Source organism: Pseudophryne corroboree, chromosome 5, assembly GCF_028390025.1.
Source record: "Pseudophryne corroboree isolate aPseCor3 chromosome 5, aPseCor3.hap2, whole genome shotgun sequence".
Classification (NCBI taxonomy): domain Eukaryota; kingdom Metazoa; phylum Chordata; class Amphibia; order Anura; family Myobatrachidae; genus Pseudophryne; species Pseudophryne corroboree.
The window spans coordinates 647,194,803-647,218,437 of NC_086448.1; the positions used below are offsets into that span (position 1 = coordinate 647,194,803).

Genomic DNA, 23,635 nt, shown 5'->3' on the forward strand with positions numbered 1-23,635 from the left:
TGCAAATAGAAACAATATTTAAAAAAAAAAGACAAATCCCTTCTGCTGGAAAAATAATTGCCTACAAAATGCAATGCAATTAATGGGCATGTTAAGAACTGATTTGAGCTACACCCAAGACATACGCAGTTCAGCTTGATTTGCAAGGCTCACCAATAAGAGGATGACGACGTTATGTCCACAAATCTGGAATCAGTGGGTCTCATGGCCCATAAGACATTCTTTTTGCCTTGACACATAGGATAATATGACAGTTAATCATGAGTGATCCATTTGATTACAAGCACACTTGGTTTCCGTGCCCCAGTTTTCCTACGCACACACATAGCTAGGATCTGCGTAGGTGACAGATAGGGATTAAAATTAACAGCCTCTAAATTCTTATGTGTCATAGATTTATCAGTGAAGACATTACACAATGATTATGTATATACATGTTAGAAAAGAGATTTCTACTATGTTAGCAAAGCAATAAACATCTTACATAGGAATATATATTTAGGGATATTACCTTGACTTGGCTATCCTGCGAAAAATGAAGCAATCTTGGGCATTTCAATCTTAAACCATAACACAAACATCCTAATAGACAATAGAGTCAATGCTACGGTCTATTTTAGAAGCACAAACTACAAATAGAAAAAAAATGTAAACTCGGGACAATACTGTGTGTCCTCAAATGACAGCCTGACAAATAGATAGAATGTACTGTAATTAGTGTTAAAGAGGACACAAAGTGATATTCTCTCTACATTCCATCAATTTGTCATTTCTGGTTTGAAGACATTTCTAATTTATTTTTACCTGCAAACACACGCCTTGGTTTTATTCCAATTGGTTTTAAATAAGGTGATGGGAGAAGAGCGTTTCAAATACTATCATGTACTGTAGCTTACCGTTTTGCACTGAACAAATGGCAGGTAAGTTACAGTATATCCACCATGGCAGATTCTGTCACCCTGTGCACCATGATGGTTTACAGCGACATCACAGTCCACAGAAATCACTATGTCATCATAGTCAGCATTATCTAGTTGTAAACTGCCACCGATTTTGCTAGAAAGGAAGAATATAAAATAAAACATGAGCATAAACTAGAGCAAGTATAAAAGATTACACTAAAATCATACACGTTCATCTTAAACAAAAGAACATGGCACTGATGGGTACAGACAATGGGTTATGGATCAATGGGTCGACGTGGATTAGGTCGACATCCAATAGGTCGACGTTGACATGGTCAACACAGAAAAAGGATGACACATTAAAATGGTCAACACGGGACAGGTCGACACAGAAAGGTCGTAATGACATTCTAAAACTTTTTTGGTGTCATTTTTTTGTGTAACATGGGCAGGAACCCCAATTAGTGCACCATGTACCCTTGCATGGCGGGCAAGGTGCCTCGCTTTGCTGCTGCTGCGCTTATCAGAGGATACTATTCTCAATCATAGTGCACCTGGATGATAAATTATAAAAAAGTTAAAAATAAAGAAACATTTTTTAAAAGTCATGTTGACCTTTTCATGTGTCGACGTGTCCAGTGTTGACAATTTTAATGTGTCGACCATGTCAGTATCGACCAAACCCATGTCGACTTACCATCCGGATAACAAACAAGGCAGACAAACAGGCATAGACATGAGACAGGGCCTTGCTCATGAGAGCTTACAGTCTTGAGAGAGGATTACCATCTGAGACAATGGCAGATAATAGGAATGGAGAGGAAGATGGTACATAGGTAGCAGTCTGAGGTGGGCGAGGGCAGTTCCCATTACTCACCTGCAAGTGATACAATTAAATGCAAAATGAAATGCAAATTAGCATTAAACTTTTGAGAAAAGAAAATTTCCAGAGGCATAAACGGAGGCTGTCCTTTTAAAGCCAAGACATTTTTAAGACCCTAAGATAATATTCTCTGACAGAGGCACTGAGAGGGGGGGGGGGGGGGGGGGGTTACTAATTACCAGGGCCCGGGCTTTTTGGAATGGCTCAGCAGGGGTCCAGGTTAGCTGCTAAGGGCAAAGCCAGATTAAAGGGGGGGGGGGGGGGGGGGGGGCGCAGGGGATACTGTACCCCAGGCCACCATTATCATTGCCCCCCTTGCCGGAGCACACTGACATCACTAGCTCTCCCTCTTGTGCAGCAGCAGAACATTGTCCTTCTCGCATTAGCCAGGATGCGAGAAGGACAGTATGCAGTGCACACAGATACACAGGAGGACCAAAGTAGAGATAGAAAGGGGTCATGTTGGGAGGCACAATATAATATACACCCCTCCCCCCCCTTCCTTGGGGCTGACATGTCTTAAGTGCCCCGAGCCCCCCAAGGCTTAATCCGGCCATGGCTAATGGGGGCATTGACCTTTGCAGCACTGCTAAGGAGGGGACATATGTCCCCGTGTGCATGCACCATAGCCCAACTCTGCAGCTGCACCCTCTGTGCAGTGCACGGTGCCACACGGCGGCATTGGCACTTATTACTATTTCTTCCCTATGGTCCTGTTCTCTGAATATTTACTCACTGTTGGCTATAAGTTAGTTTGACTAGTTACATTTCATGTATTTGTTCTCTACATGCAAATACTTTACTCATTGTCGTAGAAAACAACTACTCATGGCTCCAGAGCCCCCTGTATGCCAATAATGTTGCTATGAAACATGTAGTTATAAATACTTGTGGGATTCAAACATGTGCAAAATTAAAGAAGATCGCTCTGCTATAATGCAGTAACCTCAGTCTTTAAATCTGTAGAAGCAGTCATAATTATTATACTAGGACATCAACATTCAAAGAAAATAATTTAACCAGCTACTGTATGCAACTTCTGTAACTTCCATTTAACGATATACACTCTATGGGAAACTTTATTCAATTACTGTACCTATATATCAGTTTAATGCCAACTGTAATACTAGCACAATGGTATTCCAAAATACTGTACTTTTTTTCAACAGCAGTGAAAATTAACCAAGGGGACGAAAAGCAACCAAGTTTATCTAGGACGGGATAATGTATATATATTCTTTCTGCAACAGGGACAACAAAGCAATATCATTTTCTGTATGAATTAGTTAGAACTAGCAGATAGGGCAGGGCTTAAAGTGCCAATGGTTGTTTGGCTACAGTCTCCAGGTATGTCAATTTGGCCATGTTGTTATGAAACTGGAATAATAACATATTAAGGCCCAGATTTATCAAGACATGGAGAATGATATATATCATGGTGATAAAGTACCAACCAATCAGCTCCCAAGTGCGTAGCTACCATAGGTGCAGGCAATGCAACTGCTATGGGGCCCAGAGCTGAGAGGGGCCCACCTTCCCTGTCACAGTTACATGTGTTATATACATTTTTTGCTATTGGGTGGTACGTAAGGGTCCTTTCAAACATTTTCCTTGGGGCCTGCAATATATCTAGGTATGCCCCTGGACTTACTCATTGTAGTGTGGTATAAAATGAACTGGAGGGCATTTTAATGTTATATAATATGAACCGTGGCACTGTAATGAGACACAATATGAACGGGGAGCACTATATATCATAATGTGAATTGGGGGTACTGTGCGGCATAATGTGTACTGGCAGCTCTGAAAAGTGACATAGGGTGAACTTAAACACTACTACGATTCATAAAAAAAACTAGGGCACTATTATGGGGCATGACATTAAATAAGGCTCTGCTATGTTTCAGAAAATGAACTAGGGCACTATTATAGGGCATAAAATTAACTGCTGCAGAGAAGCATTGGGACGGGGGCCCCTTTAAAATGTTGCTATGGGGCCCACAAAGTTTTGGCTACGCCCCTGTCAGCTCCATTTATTTTTTAAACACAGCATGTATTATGGCAGTTAGGAGCTGATTGGTTGGTGCTTTATCACCGTGCTCTTTATCACTTTTTAAGGCTTGATAAATGGGGGTCTTAATAGGAACTGAATCAACACTATAGTGACGTGTAAAGGAATTTTCTCTTTTAAAGAAAATGAGCAACACAATAAACATGTGCAGGGGCATACTGTAGCTAGAACTTTGTGGGCCCCATAGCAACATTAGAAGAGGCTCTAAAATGCTTCTAGGAGCCTATTTATGATTGAACATTTGCGACATATCCCCAAAAAATGAATACCCACAAATATTAAGGATACCCTGAATGTATGAAGGAGAGACCGCAGCAGATATCTCTGGCAGCTAGCGCCATCTTCAGATGGTGTTAGTCACTTTAGCCTATGGGCTACATTTCACAAATCTTATTGGGAGAAAGTACCACAGGTACCCTTCCCGGCAATGGCCGCCGCACACACGTGGTGAGTAGACCATGCATGCGCAGAACCCCAAAGAAGTGAAATGATCGCATTTGTAATAACTTCGCTTTTTACATATAACAGGGATGGGCTCCATTCAGAGCCCCTATATGGAAAGAATAATGCATTTGCCCAATGTATAATTTCTTATTGCTGCAAATAGTGGCAATAAGAAATTATAATTATCAGTTCTGAAACAGGATATTTGGTAAATATGCACCATACAGTGACAACTCTTGTGAAGCTATTGTTCATTTTATGGCTCACAGTAGTGCCCTTGTTCACATTACACCCCATAGTAGTACCTTAATTTACATTATACCCTCTAGTAGTGCCTTAGCTTACAGTATACCCCATAGTAGTACCTTAGTGTACATTATACCCCATAGTAGTGCCTTAGCTTACAGTATACCTCTTTAGTGCCTTAGCTTATATTATACACCATAGTAGTGCACCATTATACCCCATACTTAGTGTACATTATGCCACATTTTAATTATGTGCCACATTCAACTGCCCCATGTTCACATTATGTGAGCAATGTCCCAGTTCACATTATTTCACAGTGCACCCAGTTAACATCACTTTCTTCTTCACCTTCATCTTCTGCATGGGGACCTGATGTGTACAGTTAGGGTAGTTTTATGCTGCGGGGAGGGGAGGGGAGGTCAGGTTTAGGTACCACAGGGGAGGGTTAGGTTTAGGCTGCAGGAAGGGAGGGTTAGGAGGGTATTGAGGAAGGGTAAGTATATTACCTACCACTTGCTGGGATTTTCTCCACAGGGATGCCGTGGTCGGTTTTCTGACCGCCAGCATACCAAATGCCAGTAAAGTGTATCGCACCCCTTAGAAATAGCTGCCTTCAGATCTCTTACTGCTGTAATTATTCTTGAATTTTTTTATTCAGATACTGTGGGGGGGGGGCTACTAATTACCGAGGCCCAGTTCTGATCGAGGGGCTCAGGCTCCCCCCTTACCTGGCAACTGCAGCTCTTCTCCTCAACCCATCACACACTGCTGTGTGCCAGACTGCCATGTGGACAGGAGGGTGCTTAAAATACGATTTTTCTGTATTCTTTCGAAGAGTGCATGGCCACGCCTCCTGTCATTAGGCAACACCCTCTGAAAAGTACCTGGGCCCAGCCCCAGCCAGACTCTCTCCTGCCCTGTTTAGATATAGAGAGGGTAGGACTAGATGGTAGGCCTGACAGAAAGGATTGCAGTAGTCAAAGTGGAACATTATGAGGGAATGGACAATGAGCTCATAGTATCCTGTGTGAGGGAAATACATCTTCTGGAGATTTCCTGTAAATGAAAATTAAGTAAAACCAAAAGGGAAAAAGCGCCATAGAACTTAAGAAACTAGAAGAGTGGTGCTGTCATTTTTTGTTATAGAGATATGATCCAGAAGTTTGGATAGAGGAAATATCCTGGCCCACCTACTGTATATCCCACCTATATTTCTGAATACTCTCCATTACCCCTCTGTGCTCTTACAGTAACATTGCATCCACTATAGACACTAAACGATCCACTGGACGATGCCTGCATGTAACACCACTGCATCAGCTCTTGAATAATCCCTTTGGACGTTTAATGAACGACGGCCGTGAATTACATAAATGGGATACACACTATACAATGTGTATGATATATAATTTTGATATACATCGGAATTATATATTGCATGATATATATTCTAGTGTATACCCAGCTTCACAAAAGCTTTTCATCTATTCTGTGCGATATTGTTACTTTGTGGTACACATAGTGCCAAATGTAAAAGCCTGCGGATTTGTAAAATTCAGAGATTTCGGCAATTTAGCCACAAGATTGGAAGCAGAATGTTTATAAAAATGCCAATCCAACCTGGTTTTGCCTTATTTAAAAATTTACCATGTAAATCTCGTGGCTAAATCACCAAATCTCTGTACTTTCCAAAATCTGCAAAATGTTCCATTTGTCAATGAATAACTATAACTACAGGTTGAGTATCCCATATCCAAACATTCCGAAATACGGAATAATCCAAAATACAGAATTTTTTTAGTAAGACTAAGATAACTAAACCTTTTGTTTTTGATGGCTCAATGTATACAAACTTTGCTTAATACACAAAGTTATTAAACATATTGTATTAAATGACCTTCAGGCTGGGTGTATAAGGTGTATATGAAACATAAATTAATTGTGTGTATGTACACAAACTTTGTTTAATGCAAAAAGTTATTAAAAATATTGACTAAAATCACCTTCAGGCTGTGTGTATAAGGTGTATATGAAACATAAATGCATTCTGTGCTTAGACTTGGGTCCCATCACCATGATATCTCATTATGGTATGCAATTATTCCAAAATACGGAAAAATCCGATATCCAAAATACCTCTGGTCCCAAGCATTTTGGATAAGGGATACTCAACCTGTATACAATACCTGTCCCACCAATATAGATCATATTCCCTCTTACTCCAATCTAAATGATTTACGCACCATTTAGGTACCATCAAAGAAAAAAATGCTTCCGTGCTCTGGGGGGAATTCAATCAGCCGTGATCCCCTAGGGCTATCCAATTAGCCTAAAAGCTCTGCTGCTTGCAGTACTTATCTGGGATTTGTTTTCGGGACCTTAGGTTGCAAAAATGGGATGCGGTCAAGATGCCAGTGGTCAGGATGCAGTCACTCAAATTCCCGTCACCAGTATCCCAAAACATGGGCAAAATGCCGGCGCCGGAACTCCAACATTATTTGGAATGCCGATGACGGAAATCCGACCGCTGATATCATGAACAAAAGAATGACGGTGATTCCTAGCTTTTGCCTGTGAAGGGGGGGGGGGGAGTAGTGCTAGTCTGCGAGGAATAGAAGGGAAGGGTGTGGCTGCAGGTAGGGATGGTTAGGGGGATGGTGGGGTAAGAGTACATACCTGACCCCTATCGGCATGCTGAGCATCGGTATGCCTGTGTCAGTCTTACAACATGCCAAACGCTGGCATCCCGTATCACACCGACGAAAACACAGAGGTCTGTGAACATATCACGGAATCTATGTGTTTTCGCGCACAAATTTATATTCTTATATATATTTAAATAGCTCCCCAAAATTTTCAAAACACATGAGTTTTCATGCCCCCAAAAAATACTGCGGCTGATTCAATTCTACGCTCTGTGTCAGGGCAACTATAAGACATTATTGGCAGGGCAGAGGTAACATCATTGGGCCCCCAAACCCACATGGTAAGACAGAAGTTGAGAAGTATTAGGGTGAGATAGTTGTGGAGCTTCAGCTAGGCTTTTGACATGGATTTTGGCTGAGGTAGCTTCAGGTTTAGGACTTTGGTTAATTATAAACCTATGTAAGTTTGATGATTAGAACTATTATGTTAATAAAGAGAGTGGAAATATGAGGCTTTTCCTTCTCACTAGGAGACAGAGACTATTTTAGGGGCTCATAAGCACTAATAACTTACTAATTTTGAGTTAGTAACTGAAAAGAGTCATGAAAAGATTATGAATGATTAAAAAGGGTGGTCTTCAGTATGCCGACTGACGGGATCCTGGCGCACATTATACCGGCGCCGGAATCCCGACAGCCGGCATACCGACACTTATTCTCCCTCGTGGGAGTCCACGACCCCCCTGGAGGTAGAATAAAATAGTGTGCACCGTGCCCGTAGCGTGGCGAGCGCAGCGAGCCCACAAGGGGCTCATTTGCGCTCGCCACACTGTCAGTAAGCCGGCGGTCGGGCTCCCGGCGCCGGTATGCTGGTCGACGGGAGCCCGACCGACGGCATACCATAGTGAAACCAATAAAAACCCTTTAGTCTTATAGGGGTTAAATAAAGAGCTAGTTACACAAAACAGAGATACTGTATATTCCCATTCTTTCACAGAGATTGGTATTTGAGTTTGTCATGCTACGGTATTTATATTTGTTGTGTAACTGAGTGTAGCTAGTATACTCTGTTATCAGCTTTTTTTTACCTAAAAGGAAATGAACAGTGCACATATATATTGTGATTTGAGTAGTCAATTAAACCACTTTAGATTTAATTGGATAATTAAATAACTTATTGCCATAAATGCTGCCAATCCAGATCTACATCTGATGAGGATCCTTCAAAAGTGCATCCTTCAACACGAAGAAGTTTGCAGCGTATTTGGAAAGTTAACATCCATGCATTTACCACTATCTCTTATATATCTTCAGCTTTAATAATTGTTAAACATTAGTGTGAATGATGAGGTCTACTTGTTTTTCTCGGTTTCTTTTAAACTATAGGTATAAAAGTAAAATATCTTGATACAAAGTAATAAAAGTTATTTTTTTCACTTAATAAGTGTTCATGTTATGAATTCAATAGAACAAGTAACTTGGGGGGAATTCAATAAGCCATGGTAAATTATTCCGTGAAATAAATAGGATTTTTCGCTATTTTTGCACAAATTTTTTTGGCGCAATTCTATTCATGCCTTTATTTTGCAGAAAAAAAAGTACCTGTTTCCATGCGAAAATCTGTGTGTTTTTCTGATCTTTAAACAAACGCACTTATTGTGGATTTTGTTTCTCCTGCCTCCAGCAGGTGAAGCAAATTTCCTGAAGTCGGCTATCAGCATCAATTGAATTACACACTGGGGATCAATTAAGCACAGTAATTTACTGAGGTTAATTGAAATCCTCGTTGGTCTGGATCTGGAGCTAAACAAGGCGAATGAGGTTCTAAGTAAAAGTTTTGAAGTATATGTTCATGAAGTTCTAAGACTAAATAAAGGGGTGGCTTCCCTTGGAATATGTAAATATCAGACTGATTGGGACCAAGCCTAACAATTTAAAAAGAACTACCACTCAGGCTTGACATTACGATATCCCCATCAGTCTTTTCTCATCAATATTGAGTCAGGCCATAAAGTGACTGCCTCCACTGCTTGTAGATAGCAGCACCATTTTAACATTTTGAAAACACATGAAACAGGTAGACATAGTGCTTTCTGTTTTTCCTGAATGTCTTTGTTTCTAATAGTGAATATTTTTCAAGATAACTCACAAACAGAAATTTAGTCTATGGGAATATAGAAAGACTAAAAATAGATGTGATCTATTTGGGCAAATTTAAATTGACAGATTATCATATGCTCATGCAATACAATTTTAGTATAACATGATGATATGTATTGGAATGATAAACAATGAAAATATACTATTGTAATAAATAGTTCCAGGAATTATACAGAGAAGTTGAGAAGAGATTACAGGGATCAATTTAATCACTAGTTCTAATGAAATAATCAGTTGTGTTCTCAAGAATATGGGTTGCCATCAGTGTGTGTGAATAAAAGGTGTACCATACAGTATGTTTTTGGGGTTTGTCAAAATGACTCAATACGGAAGTACGGATGGTGTATTGATTAGCATTACTGCCTCACAGCACTGAGGTCATGGGTTCAATTCAGGCCCTACCTGTGTAGAGTTTGTATATTCTCCCCATACTTGCGTGAGTTTCCTCCGTGTACTCCGGTTCACTCCCACAATCCAAAGATATACTGGTAGGTTAACTGTCTCCCACCTAAAATTAACCCTAGTGTGTAAGTGTCTGTATGTACATAGGCAGACTAGATGGGCCAAGTGGTTCTTATCTGCCGTCAAATTCTATGTTTCCATGTTTCCATGTAACCACAGATTAATAATGTTGTGTTCTTGTGTAGAGATGCTGAAAGTCTGCATTTTTACATCCATGAAATATGATTGTTGATTGGAGAAATGATGGCAGAGAAAGGCATATTTCTAGTCTATGGCCCTGACCATGCCCAAGTTCACACCTCCTGGGCTGATCACTGTCAACAGCAGTAATCAACTGTGAATGCAAGTGGTATATAAAATCCCTTTAGTGCAGTATGCTTTTTATGCTTCCGTAGACATCTATACATGTTTAAGCTATATTGGGAATGTCAATAGCCATTTACTTTATTAATTATTATAATAATTACTGTATTCATATATATACATATACACAATTGTTATCCACCCCAGTGGATTTTATTGAAAGGCATAGCTGTTAATCAGCATTCATTATGATGATGGGAGTGGTGGGTGGGACGCACACCTTACTCACTGTAATGAAACTCCCATGCAATTAATCACTGATGAAAGCACAACGCTAATAAATGTAGGCTCAGCACAAAGTCATGCAAACTTAAGTATCTACTACACTTGCTGCTTCTTAGAAATGTGACTAATTGACCTCTCAACTTTTGAGAGATGTCCAGACTGAAGCTTCAGAAGAGTTACCAATATCACATTCATTCTATCACATCTTACTAGTATGCAGGTGTCCATGTGGGGTTCACTACGATCTGCCGGCGGTCGGGCTCCCGGCGACCAGCATACCGGCGCCGGGAGCCCGACCGCCAGCTTACCGACAGTGTGGCGAGCGCAAATGAGCCCCTTGCGGGCTCGCTGCGCTCGCCACGCTACGGGCATGGTCACGCTATTTTATTCTCCCTCCAGGGGAGTCGTGGACCCCCACGAGGGAGAATAAGTGTCGGTATGCCGGCTGTCGGGATCCCGGCGCCGGTATACTGTGCGGCGGGATCCCAAGAGCTGGCATACTGAAGACCACCCGTCCATGTGCCCCAGATTTCAAAAGGAAAGTCCCAATTTTATCTAGAGGAAACTGTGAATGTTACAAACTGTATATAGTTGCTGTGAATGGATTCAATAATTGGTCAGTGCATTTAGAACCCATGAGAACTATATACTTAAGATAATTGATGTTACACTATTCCAGCCTAAGTAGAAGTAGAGTAGCTAGAAATAAATTCTAATGTCTTCTTGGGAACACATACTGTACCTGATTTGTCTGGCAACAAAATATAACTCAATGGGGGGAATTCAAATGTTTGAAAAGTCAGTTGGGTGTTTGTTTTTTTCTTATCTAATAGACAGGAAAAAACAGACACCCAAACGACTTTTCAAACATTTGAATTTCCCCCAATGATTTTGGAGGAACCAATTTGCAGAATCTTGACAGTAATAAAAGCTCTAGTGCTATGTATAAACTGTAGAGGATTTTAGGAGGTTTTAATTTTCTCATTATAAAAACAGTGATCTGAAGAGTCAGCTACTTATAGCATTCTTTCATAACGTGTGACATCAATTTTAACTACCTGCTTTTATTTTTACCACTAGCTAATACAGAGCAAATTGTTGTGAATCCAGGTATATCTCATGTGAAACGATGTAGCATGAGTTGCAGTACTAGACCATAAGATGTGTGACTTCTAGCTGGCTGGTGATTAAAATATTTGTTTTCCTCCATTGCTGCCTCTGCCACACACCCACAACTTATAAGCCGACAGGCTACAGCATAAAGATGCATAAATGTAGGGCTGGTAAAAATGGGTGGTGTGCGATAGTTGCCTCCAGGCTGTCTTGCTCTCATCTCTTACATGACTCATAGCACAAGGGTGTGTATCGCTTTTTGTTGTGTGCACTACAAATACAGAGCCAAAAGTTCTCCTCACATAAACAATCTCTCCTGAAGTCTTTCCGTCAGCTCTCCATGGCATCCATATTTTAAAAACTTGTAGACGTATTTGTGAACACTTGTTGAATTCTTTTGGCTTTTTCATCTGTATATGACATCTGAACATGGCCTGTTGAAAGACCAGGATGAGGATATTGGTCATAGAATAGCATCTCAGGTCTAAGTGTTTTCCCACTAAGGCTCATTATTGGTTTTGTATTTGACTTTTCCAAGGTACATATGGGCAAGGAAATTCTATACAACTGAGTATGCTTTCTGTAGTGACATAAAACATAATAATTACATTATCATGTTTATCAGGACTGCGTATGAAACTGTGTTGACATTCATGGCTCATTATGACAAAAATAGCATTACCTCACCTTATTTTATCATGATACACAGTGCAACACCTCCTATACAACTAACCGAGCACAAATCCAAATGCACAGATACAGCAGCAAGACAATATGACCAGAACATTATCTGGTCATAATGACAAAATAAATCAACAAAAAAAAAAAGTGTGTATGTATATATATATATATATATATATATATATATACACATACACAGTATATATATATATATATATATACACAGTAAATATATATATATATATATATATACAGTATATATATATATATATATATATACTGTGTATATATATATATATATATATACACAGTATATATATATATATATATATATATATACAGTACATATATATATATATATATATATATATATATATACATATAGCGTAATGGCGGCACTCCGAGACGGTAATTCAGTTGCAGAAATGTGCTGTTTATTTCAACGTTTCGGGAATACTTCCGTCGTCAGGAGTGCTGCCATTGCGCTGTGTATATTGGAGGTCATCCGTTCACGGAGGGCACCCGAGCAAGTATAGTAAAGGCTACCTAACAAGAGAGCCAGGTGACTTGGATTATATATGTAGATAGATAGATAGATAGATAGATAGATAGATAGATAGATAGATAGATAGATTGTCACTAGAGAAACATCAGCTGCAAATGAAGTGAAACTGCAAAACAGTCAAACAAGAACTTCAATGGTAAACACAAGTTAAAAACAATTAATTTTAAAGTTACTCTAAAAATCACAGACTGGAAAAACGCTTCTTAAACCTACTTGTGTGTGTTTCAATTCTCCTTAGTGGCCTATGTGATGGTAAAAGCTCAAAAAAGATTCTGACAAGGATGACTATTGTCTGTGATAATTTTTTTGCTTTTGCCACTATCCTTTTTAAATAAATATCTTCTAAGGCTCTGCTGCTTTGACTACTCTATCAATAGACCTATGTTCTGCCTGGGAGCTATTTCCATACCATGCCAAAACAGAATACGGAAATGTACTCTCAATAATACATCTATTAAAATAAATATATATTTCTGGGTAAGTTTGCAGCACACAGCCTATGTATAAAGAAAACACACTGCTGTGCCTTTCCCACTACAGAAGAGATGTGAGAAGTCTAAAATCTAACTTACTATTAAGAGATAGATGATCAGCCACACCCTATTCTACAATGTGCTGAACCTTGGTGTGTATGTGTATATCTATATCTATCTATACACATATATATATATACAAAATAAAATACAAAAGCCATATATATACATAAGCCAAATATACAACATTGTCAGTGTGCAAATCATTGGAGTGCCGCACCAACTTTATGCTATATATATATATATATATATATATATATATATATGCCAAATACCACTGCCTGACTCACTGACTCATCACAATATCTCCGGAACCATGAGGACTAGGAACTTGAAATTTGGATAGTAGCTTTATTTTTTGACGTATGCAACCACTAGGAAAGGGATTTTTCAAAAGTCCACCCCAAAGGAGTGAAGAGGGGTGAAATGTGTTGTTTTTTTTTAATAAATTCATTATCTCTTAATCCAGAAAAGATTTAGATTTATTTTTTGCATACAAATGTTAACAAATTAGTTTTTTTTTTTCACACCTGATTGCTAGGCTGCGTTTTCTCACAGCCTGCGATCAGATCTGAACTGCACCATGTATGCACCACAATGCGCAGGCGCGACGGACCGCAGCAATGGGGATCGCAGGTCAGCAACGGGATGGTGCGAAAATTCTGAACACACCGGCGATCGCAAGGAGATTGACAGGAAGAGGCCGTTTGTGGGTGGCAACTGACCTTTTTCAAGGAGTATCCAGGAAAATGCTGGAGGGACTCGGCGTTTGGAGGGAGGGTTTCTGAGGTCAGCTCCGGCCCCGATCATTGCAGCAGCTGAGTAAGTCCTGGGCAGTGCAGAGACTGCACAAACTTTTGTTTATGCAGCTCTGCAGCAATAGCAAATGCACACCTGCACACACACCATACCATCCCCAATGGTGTATCTATAATGGGTGCAGTGTGTGCGGTTCACACGGGCCCCTGAGTCCAGAGGGGGCCCACACCGCACACACTGCACCCATTTCTTCTGTAATTACCTTTACGGCGTCCATCAGTGATTGTCTGTGGGCGCCCTCCCCTCCTGTAGCCATCCCCGCCACTGCTAGTGCACTGAGCGCTAGAGACTCTGGCACAGTGCCAGAGTCTACAGCGCATGCACAGGACTCCGGAAAAATGGCGGCTACAGGAGAGGAGGGGGCCCACACACGGAGTCTGCACATGGGTCCCCTCCTCTCTAGAAACGCCGCTGACCCTCCCCTGTAAGCAGCAACTACCTGATCGCTGGGATGCAAAAAGCGCACCCTAGCGATCAGGTCTGAATTACCCCTTAAGTGCCTAAGTAAGTGTATATATTATTAGCAGCATGTTAATCTAAGTTTAAAAACAATCATTTTTAACGATTCTTCTACCGACAATCTGTCGATTTTTGTTTATGTTTAAATTGGAGGTATGTTAGGGACTTTATTACCATCCACCCAAAACTGTCTTTATTCTGAGAATTTCTCTGATCCCATCAGACTACCATTTCCAGTTCAAACGGCTGCAGTTCCAGGTATAGGTCTTCTACACCATGACCATTAACAAAGCTCAGAGGCAGAGTCTGAAAGTGGCTGGTGTGGATCTGAGGAGTGACTGCTTCTCCCACGGCCAGTTGTATCATATGGTGCCTGCTTCAGAGTCAGCTCCTCTGACAGCCTGGCCATTCTCCAGCCTGAAGTAAAGACTAAAAATATAGTTTACCAGGAAGTCCATCAAAATTAAAGTTACATACATGGAAATACTTGAAATTCCGTAGCGAAGCACGGGTATTCAGCTAATATATATATATATATATATATATATATATATATATACACATATATATTAAGCCCAAAAGCTTGCAAAAGGAATCTTGTGCCTGTCTGTCCTTATTATGGAAAGTCTGATGGGTGCTATCTTCCGGAACCTGGTGTGTATATGTATATATATATATATATATATATATATATATATCGAAGAAAAATGAGGCGGCACTCAGAGACTTCAAGCAACACACGAGTTTAGTGCAAAATCTGCGGTGATACAATAGATTGTATCACCGCAGATTTTGCACTAAACTCGTTTGTTGCTTGAAGTCTCTGAGTGCCGCCTCATTTTTCTTCGATATGGATATGGGGGTCACACCCTAGGGGAAGGCACCAGTAGCAAGTAAGCCCAGGGGGCGGACCGAGTGCCGGCGTTCAATGTATGGTATATATATATATATATATATAAATTTCAAAGAGAGCTGGCACTCACCCCAAAATTATTGCTCCGGTGCCCTCTGGTATAATAAGTATAAGCAGAAAGTGGAAACATGCAGCGGCACTCAGAGACTGATTCCAAAAAATTAAGGTGCAAAAGTAGATAATTTAATCCATGAAAACAGCAACACAAAAGGTGACCAACGTTTCGGGGCGCTGACGCCCCTTTGTCAGCGCCCCGAAACGTTGGTCACCTTTTGTGTTGCTGTTTTCATGGATTAAATTATCTACTTTTGCACCTTAATTTTTTGGAATCAGTCTCTGAGTGCCGCTGCATGTTTCCACTTTCTGCTTATATATATATATATATATACACTACAGAGATAAATAATACTTAAAATGAATTTCTACTACAATAAAAATATAATTGATGCATACTATATTATCTCTGAAAGGCAAATGAATACATTTTAATCTTTAAACATGCAATGATATTCATACTTCACATTTGCTACTGTGGACCTTCCAATGATTTAAACCACAATCTAAGTTATGATGTCACAAGTGGATTTATCAGATCTTTATATAATTACAGAAAAACATGTTCAGTACAGTTTCCATACTTTGAAAACAATGCATAACCAACGAGCGATGCAAGAAACTTAAGATTAAAAACATTTTTTATTCCTCAGCATGGTATTAGGAAGACCATATTTTTTTGTCTATAAAGGTATGGGTGAAGATATAGTGGGAGCATGGGGCCAAGAGGTTTAAAGAGCCCCACCCAGGTCATATACATGCTTCAGGGCTACTGGCATCTTCTCTCCTCCTCCAGCTGTTGCAGTTTTAAGGCAGCCACAGCTCCCAAAGGGGCTCACACGCCGACCTGTGTAAGATTTACAGGCATGCCAAACATGACATCCTGTTGGGCAAGAGATTTGAATCTCCTCTATATAAAAGAGAGTCTCTGGACAGTGCCAGACTATAGGCTCCCAAACCATACTCCAGCGTCAGCTGTGTGCTTTCCATGCAGCTATGTTCCTGATTCCTGTTCCCTGTGCCGTCCTGGATTCCTGTCTCCATTCAATGTTCATCCACAGTCTTCCCCTCCAGTGTCTGTATGCTGTCCCCCGTATCTGGGAACCAAGGGTCCCTGGTGAATATCACCAGCATGTTAGACTTCGCACCTCTATTCAGTGTCTTTGCCAATCCCGCAGTATGGGTTTTCATCCAATATCTATCTGTTTGTGACAGTGGCATAATATAGACTGGGGGCACTACAGTGTGTCATAATATGAACTGGGGCCACAACAAATTGGCATATTATGAACTAGGGGCACTATAATGTGTCACATTATGAGCTCGGGGCACTACAATGTGGCATAATGCGTTCTGGGGATGCAATATGGCTTATGTGAATTGGGGGCACTGTGTGGCATAATGTATACTGGAAGCACTACAGTGTGGCATATTGTGAACTAGGGTACTACTGTACTTTGCAGCATAAAATGAACAACTGCTCCAGAGAGAGGTGTCTTGCTATAAAGCATTAGGATGAGGGCCCCTTATAAATGTTGCTATGGGGCTCACAAAGTTCTGGTTAGGCCCATGTCAAAGCTTTTTCCTAAAATCTATGAGAGAGCATAAACAATAAGTTTAATGAATCAGTGATATTAGCACAGTACATGTTGTTCATATATAGAAGAGCTGCTCCATTACATAGCAGAGACTTATCACCCACACATAGTAATTTTGTGTGCAAAACCAATATTCATCATAGAAATGAGTGACATCATTGAAGCATGAGGTTCGGTCACTTTTTCAGGCTCAATCTCATGAATATTGGATGAGATCACGATTAGTGGACAATGAGCACACTTTAAGTGCAAGAATAAAACACCTTATTTTCATTGGGGTCTTGTAAATTGTAAAAGAGCTTAACCAACCTTTGAAAAAAAGGCTTTGTAAGCAATTTCTGAAGATACCATTCTATACTAGAAATTTACCCTGGGTTTAATATGAGGTCATTGTTGTAATTGTAGTGATTTATCTCATTAGATATTTATAAGCAGCGGTTATAACCACCCTTATTGTACAGAGATCGACTTAGTCAACCAAAAACATTTGCAAAACTGTTGATATATATCCTACGTATCAAACCTACTAAAGAAGACGAGTAACAAAATTATCAGACCTACTAAAGAGGAAGTAACAGTGTTCCCCATAGCAACCAATCATATTATAGAATGCTATAGATAAATGGAAGCTACATTCTGATTGGTTACTTTGGGCAATACTTTCACTTGAAAAAAGGTTTGATAAATCTCTCCTATGATGAGACGTACAAAAATGTGCAAAACAGCCTCCTACCTCTGCACTAACAAACTGCGAGATTAGGTCATAAATTAAGTACTAAGAACAGATGGTGGGGTCTATTTACTAAGCCTTGGATGGAGATAAAGTGGACGGAGATAAAGTACCAGCCAATCAGCTCCCGTCATTTTTCAAACCCAGCCTGTGACATGGCAGTTAGGAGCTGATTGGCTGGTACTTTATTTCCGTCCACTTTATCTCCGTCCAAGGCTTAGTAAATAGACCCCTAAGGGGGAGATTTATCAAAGCTTGGAGAGAGATACAGTACTAGTCATTCAGATCCTAACTGTCATTTTTCAAACACAGGGAGCTTTATCAAAGTTTGGGGAGAGATTAAGTGGAGAGAGATAAAGTACCAACCAATTAGTTCCTGTCTGTAATTTTGTAATTACAGCCTGTAAAGTGGCAGTACTTTATCTCCCTTCAACCTTTAATAAATCTCCCCCACAGCCTGTAAAATGCCAGCTGATTGGTTGGTACTTTAGCTCTCTCCACTTTATATCTCTCGATAATACATCTACCCCTGATTGTTCTAGGTTGTTGTGTGCATATTCCATTAATAGATGTGTGCATTAGTGTAGTCTCACTATTTGAATGTTCAATTATTAATCAAAATATAAATATAGATTGTATAAAAACGCATGCACTGATTGTACTAACTTTTCTTTTTCTTATAGATATCTTTGCAATGTAGCTGTAATTGGAAAGTGCAGGTAATGTACTGTATAAACTTTTATTGCATGTGAATTATGTGCATTATGAAATGTAGCTGCTGTTTTAATGTCATAAAAGCTGTGTGGTATTAGATAATGAGGGGCCCAAGTTAGAAATCATAAATAATCTAGTATACATAAAGCACATTCTACAGAACAAAATACTGGTTAATTATGATTTTGAAACAATATGAGGACTTTCATGGAGAATTAAGCAAATAAACATGCAGGGTCCACTTGGACCATACTTACCGACTTTTAAAATCTCCACTCTGGAAGAAGCCTGAAGAAGAGACGCTGCTCCCAAAAGGCTGTGATTCACATGATCGTGTAATGGGTGGGGCTTAATGATGCAAATTTGCATCCATACCTGCACTGTAATTCTCTGTAATCTCATCATCCTGCCCGCTTCACTAGGAAGCAGGTGGGACACGGGAAATCTGCCTACTCTTTCGTGGGTGCAGGGGACTGTACGCAAAATCAGGAGTCTACCGACCGTTGCAGCAGAGTAGTTAAGTACATATGACCTGGACTGAGGGGGTAATTCAGAGTTGATCGCAGCAGCAAATTTGTTAGCAGTTGGGAAAAACCATGTGCACTGCATATGTGGCAGATATAAGATGTGCAGAGAAAGTTAGATTTGTGGGAATTATTTTGTTTGTGTGCAGGGTAAATACTGGTTGCTTTATTTTTACACTGCAATTTAGATTTCAGTTTGAACACACCACACCCAAATCTAACTCTCTCTGCACATGTTACATCTGCAGCCCACCCCTCCCCCCCACAGTGCACATGGTTTTGCCTAACTATTAACAAATTTGCTGCTGCGATCATCTCTGAATTAGGCCCTGAATTCCAATTTGTGGCAAGTCACATATTGTAGTATACAGAACATACAATATAGCAACAAATAGCCAAGGTATAATAAATAAAGTCTGGAATATCAAATATCAAACTTATAGTTTATTTTGTTTACTAATATTGTACATTGCTTATAGATATGAAAAGTTTAGATTTATCTTACATTTTAACATTAAACGAAAAATATTATCCACATATACCATAGATTGGGGGTCATTCTGAGTTGATCGCTCGCTAGCTACTTTTAGCAGCCATGCAAACGCATAGTCGCCGCCCACGGGGGAGTGTATTTTCGATTTGCAAGTGTGCGAACGCCTTTGCAGCCGAGCGCAGCAAAAACATATTGTGCAGTTTCTGAGTAGCTCTGGACTTACTCAGCCCTTACGATCACTTCAGTCTTTTTGGTGCCGGAATTGACGTCAGACACCCGCCCTGCAAACGCCTGGACACGCCTGCATTTTCCCAAACACTCCAAGAAAATGGTCAGTTGCCACCAATAAATGCTCTCTTTCTGTCAATAACCTTGCGTTCGGCTGTGTGAATGGAATCTTCGCTAAATCTATCGCCCAGCACTGATCCTCTTTGTACCCATACGACGTGCCTGCGCATTGCGGTGCATACGCATGCGCAGTTTTGCCATTTTTTTTTACCTGATCGCTGCGCTGCGAAAATCAGCAGCGAGCAAACAACTCGAATGACCCCCATTGTTTGTTGGCCTTTCGTAAGAAATCAGGTAATTTAAAAAGCTATTTTTATTTGCAATGTGCTGATTTCATAAAATATTTGCTTGCAGGTAAATAAAAAGAAAGATGCAAAAGGCAATATTACATGGGAGGACTTCCATTTCAAACATCGTCAAAAACGTGAATGGATTGCACCTCCTCTGAATCTAAGGGAAGAAGAAGACAACAGACACAGAAATCCACTGGCCAAGGTAACAACATAAACTGTATTTCAGTGTTTACAAACTTCTTAGTAAATTGCAGTAAAAAAAAAAAAATATTGCTCAGTATATAAAAACAGGGCTTTGGGTGTGATAGTAAAAGAGAGTGAAATAAATAAAATTAAACATATAGTTAGAGGTTGGCAACTTGTATGGCAAAACCAAGGCAGTTGCCCAGTGCCCTTCTTTTACCATTAAGGACATCCCTTGTGAAGACACCTACATTATACTGCAAGTGCAAACATTCACAAAAGTATAAGGCATTAAGGGGGCTATTCAGAGATGGACGCAGATCTTGCCTCCGCAGCAAGATCTGTGCCCATCTGCTCACATGCTGGGTGCCACCCAGCACAGGGCAAGGCCACCCAGCATGTGTGTTGTGCTGCCCTGCAATGTTTTCATAATTTAATTGTCATGCAGCTGCCCCGAAAACAGTCCGGACATGCCCAGTAAACACTGCACCCCCCCCCCCCCCCCCCCCCGATGCCAGCGGCTGTCAATCACTATGTGATCGCATCCTTCCTGTATGCACGTGCACAGACCTGGTGGAAGCGGCCGCTGCATGCGAACGCAGCTGCTATGTCCATCTCTGAATAGCCTCCTAAATCCATTCTGTCTATATTAAAATACATGTTACAATAAAGTCCCTTTATATGAAACTTTGGTAGCTTTACGGACTGGGAAGTGCAACAGAAAACAGCAGTGTTCTTAAATCTTATCCCCATGGACTGACAACAGTGTGTGTTTTCCACATCTCCTAACTGGATCCCAAGTATATTCATTACTGAGTGACATGTAAAAAGATCCAAAGATTATTTTGCTTCTGTGATGAGAGCTGGCAAACGTGTGCAGTTCACCGTCCCTGAGGACTATCTGAGAACCATTTGTATAAATGGTGCACAGTCCTTTTATTATTTGTATTATCATTGTAGTTAATTTGTAAGGCACCACTTGCACTGATTCCAATCTACATCAATTATTTCAAATGATATAATTATAATATATATGGTAGGTTTCCAATTATTAATGATTTATGCCACAAAAGTAATATCTCAATGAATACAAATAATGATATGGGTTTTTGTTTTTAGTGTTTTTTTGGCATTGCACATACATGTCTAGAACTATAACATTTTCTCTATACTGACAGGTCCATTCCGACATCGAGGTGAAGAAAAGTACCATAATATACAAAGTGACAGGGCAAGGTGTGGATCGGCCACCCTACAATCTCTTTGTGATGGATCATAAAACAGGATACCTGAATGTGACCAATGTTATTATAGATCGTGAAGAATTACCAATGTTATTTGTAAGTGAGGCTGCTTTCTTTCATCTTTTACTCATTGTTGAAGTATTTAATTTTTAATAAGCAAACAATTTTTTTTAAGATTTACAAGTATTTTTTTTAGATGAGAACTAAGCATATCAGAGTATAAGATGCTACTGTTTAGATCTCACAGTTTGACGAAACTATGTATAGATTATGTTTGTGGGAAAAGCATTCATCCTATAAAACTATTGTTTCTTTAGGTGCTATCTGTTTGTTCAGAACATTTGTAAATATAGGGAAGGCCCAACTGGTCCTGTAAGACAAGGGATCCGGTCTCTCCGTCGACAGTAACTAGGTCAACCACTATTGGTCGACAGTAACTAGGTCGACATGTTCTAGGTCGACAGGTCAAAAGGTCAGCATGAGTTTTTCACGATTTTTTTATTTAAAAAAAATATTTTCATACTTAACGATCCATGTGGACTACAATTGGGAACATTAACCTGTGCCGAGCGCAGCGGTAGTGGAGTGAGACACCTTGCCAGAAGCATGGCGAGCAAATCGAGCCATGCGAGGGGACACGGTGCACTAATTGGGGTTCCCGGTCACTGTACAAAGAAAACAACACAATAAACCCATAAAAAACTCAAGTTGACCTTTTGACCTGTCGACCTAGAACATGTCGACCTAGCATCCCTGTCGACCTAGTTACTGCCGACCAACAGTGGTCAACCTAAACACTGTCGACCTAGTTACTATATACCTTCCATACCACACCCGTAAGACAAAGGGGTAAATTTACTAAGATGGGAGTTCTATTTAAGATGGGATGTTGCCCATAGCAACCAATCAGATTCCGGGCATTATCTTCTAGAACATGGGTCTTCAACCTATGGCCCTCCATCTGCTGTGAAACTACACATCCCAGCATGCCCTGCCACACTTCTGCTTTTAAGGTATGCTAAAACTGAGGTGGGCATGCTGGGATGTGTAGTTCCACAGCAGCTAGAGGGCCGCAGGTTAATGACCCATGTTCTAGAAGGTGCTAGATAAATGAGAAGTAGAATCTGATTGGTCGCTATGGGCAACATCCCATCTTAGTAAATTTACCCCCAAAGAGTCAGATGGCATGGAAAATGCTGTGAGTATCAGAGAGATTCGTGGGACAGGGCAAAAACTAATCTATAAACGAGAGAGTATATCCAGCACTACATTTGTTTTCAATGTTGGATGAGTACTGAAGCTGAGCTCTGACAAATGACCACAGATAAATGTCAGTTTCAAGTGTTATTTACAGTTAAAATGTTAATGCTAACAAGTGGCAAATTTGAATGATTGTGCCTGATTGAGTTTTTAAGAACACACAACAGGATGATTCTTATGAGTCTCAAGCCTCATTTTAAGTTCAAAATAAGTTTTGGTGCTGTAAAGTGATGAGTGACAGACCTCCACATCAAGTGTTGGCATTAGTCAATAATCTTAAATCTAATGTGACTAGTGGTGGTTTGCAGCATTTGATGCTGTCCTAAAATATTTATTGCAACAATATATCTAATACCCCTTTCTCATCAAGCGGATAACCCATGACATTGCTAGAGCAAGCCAGCGCAAATCGGGTCCGGACTCAGTGTGAAAGGCTCGATGCGGTTCATACATCCCAGGTCCATTCGGGTCCGCTACCTGGATTTTTTCTGTGTCCGTCCAGGGTCAGCTTCAGTGTGAATGGTGTGACCCAGTCTATTCAACCGAGGTTACCTTTCAAAGCTAGAATAAATAGAATAAGTGTATACCCTGCGATTTAAATCCAGCTGCAGTAATACTCCCCAGGATTACCAATCCACATAAAAGGCACAAAGCAAAATACGAAGTGGAGGATGACCAAGCATTGGATTTCTCTTAGTTTCTTAATAACAATATATAGATGGTTGACCAGGATTGGATCATAAAGAGAGTAAGGATTCCTTACA

General features: G+C 40.2%; 1 protein-coding gene across 1 annotated transcript in view; it reads left to right on the forward strand.

Annotated features, from left to right (window-relative positions):
• LOC134929647 (desmoglein-3-like) overlaps positions 1-23,635 on the forward strand; it is a 67,745-nt gene that overhangs the window by 16,095 nt on the left and 28,015 nt on the right. Inside the window, 4 exon segments of the mRNA XM_063925227.1 lie at positions 17,751-17,811; positions 18,542-18,591; positions 20,246-20,386; positions 21,546-21,707. Coding sequence (XP_063781297.1) covers positions 17,751-17,811; positions 18,542-18,591; positions 20,246-20,386; positions 21,546-21,707 — 414 coding nt within the window.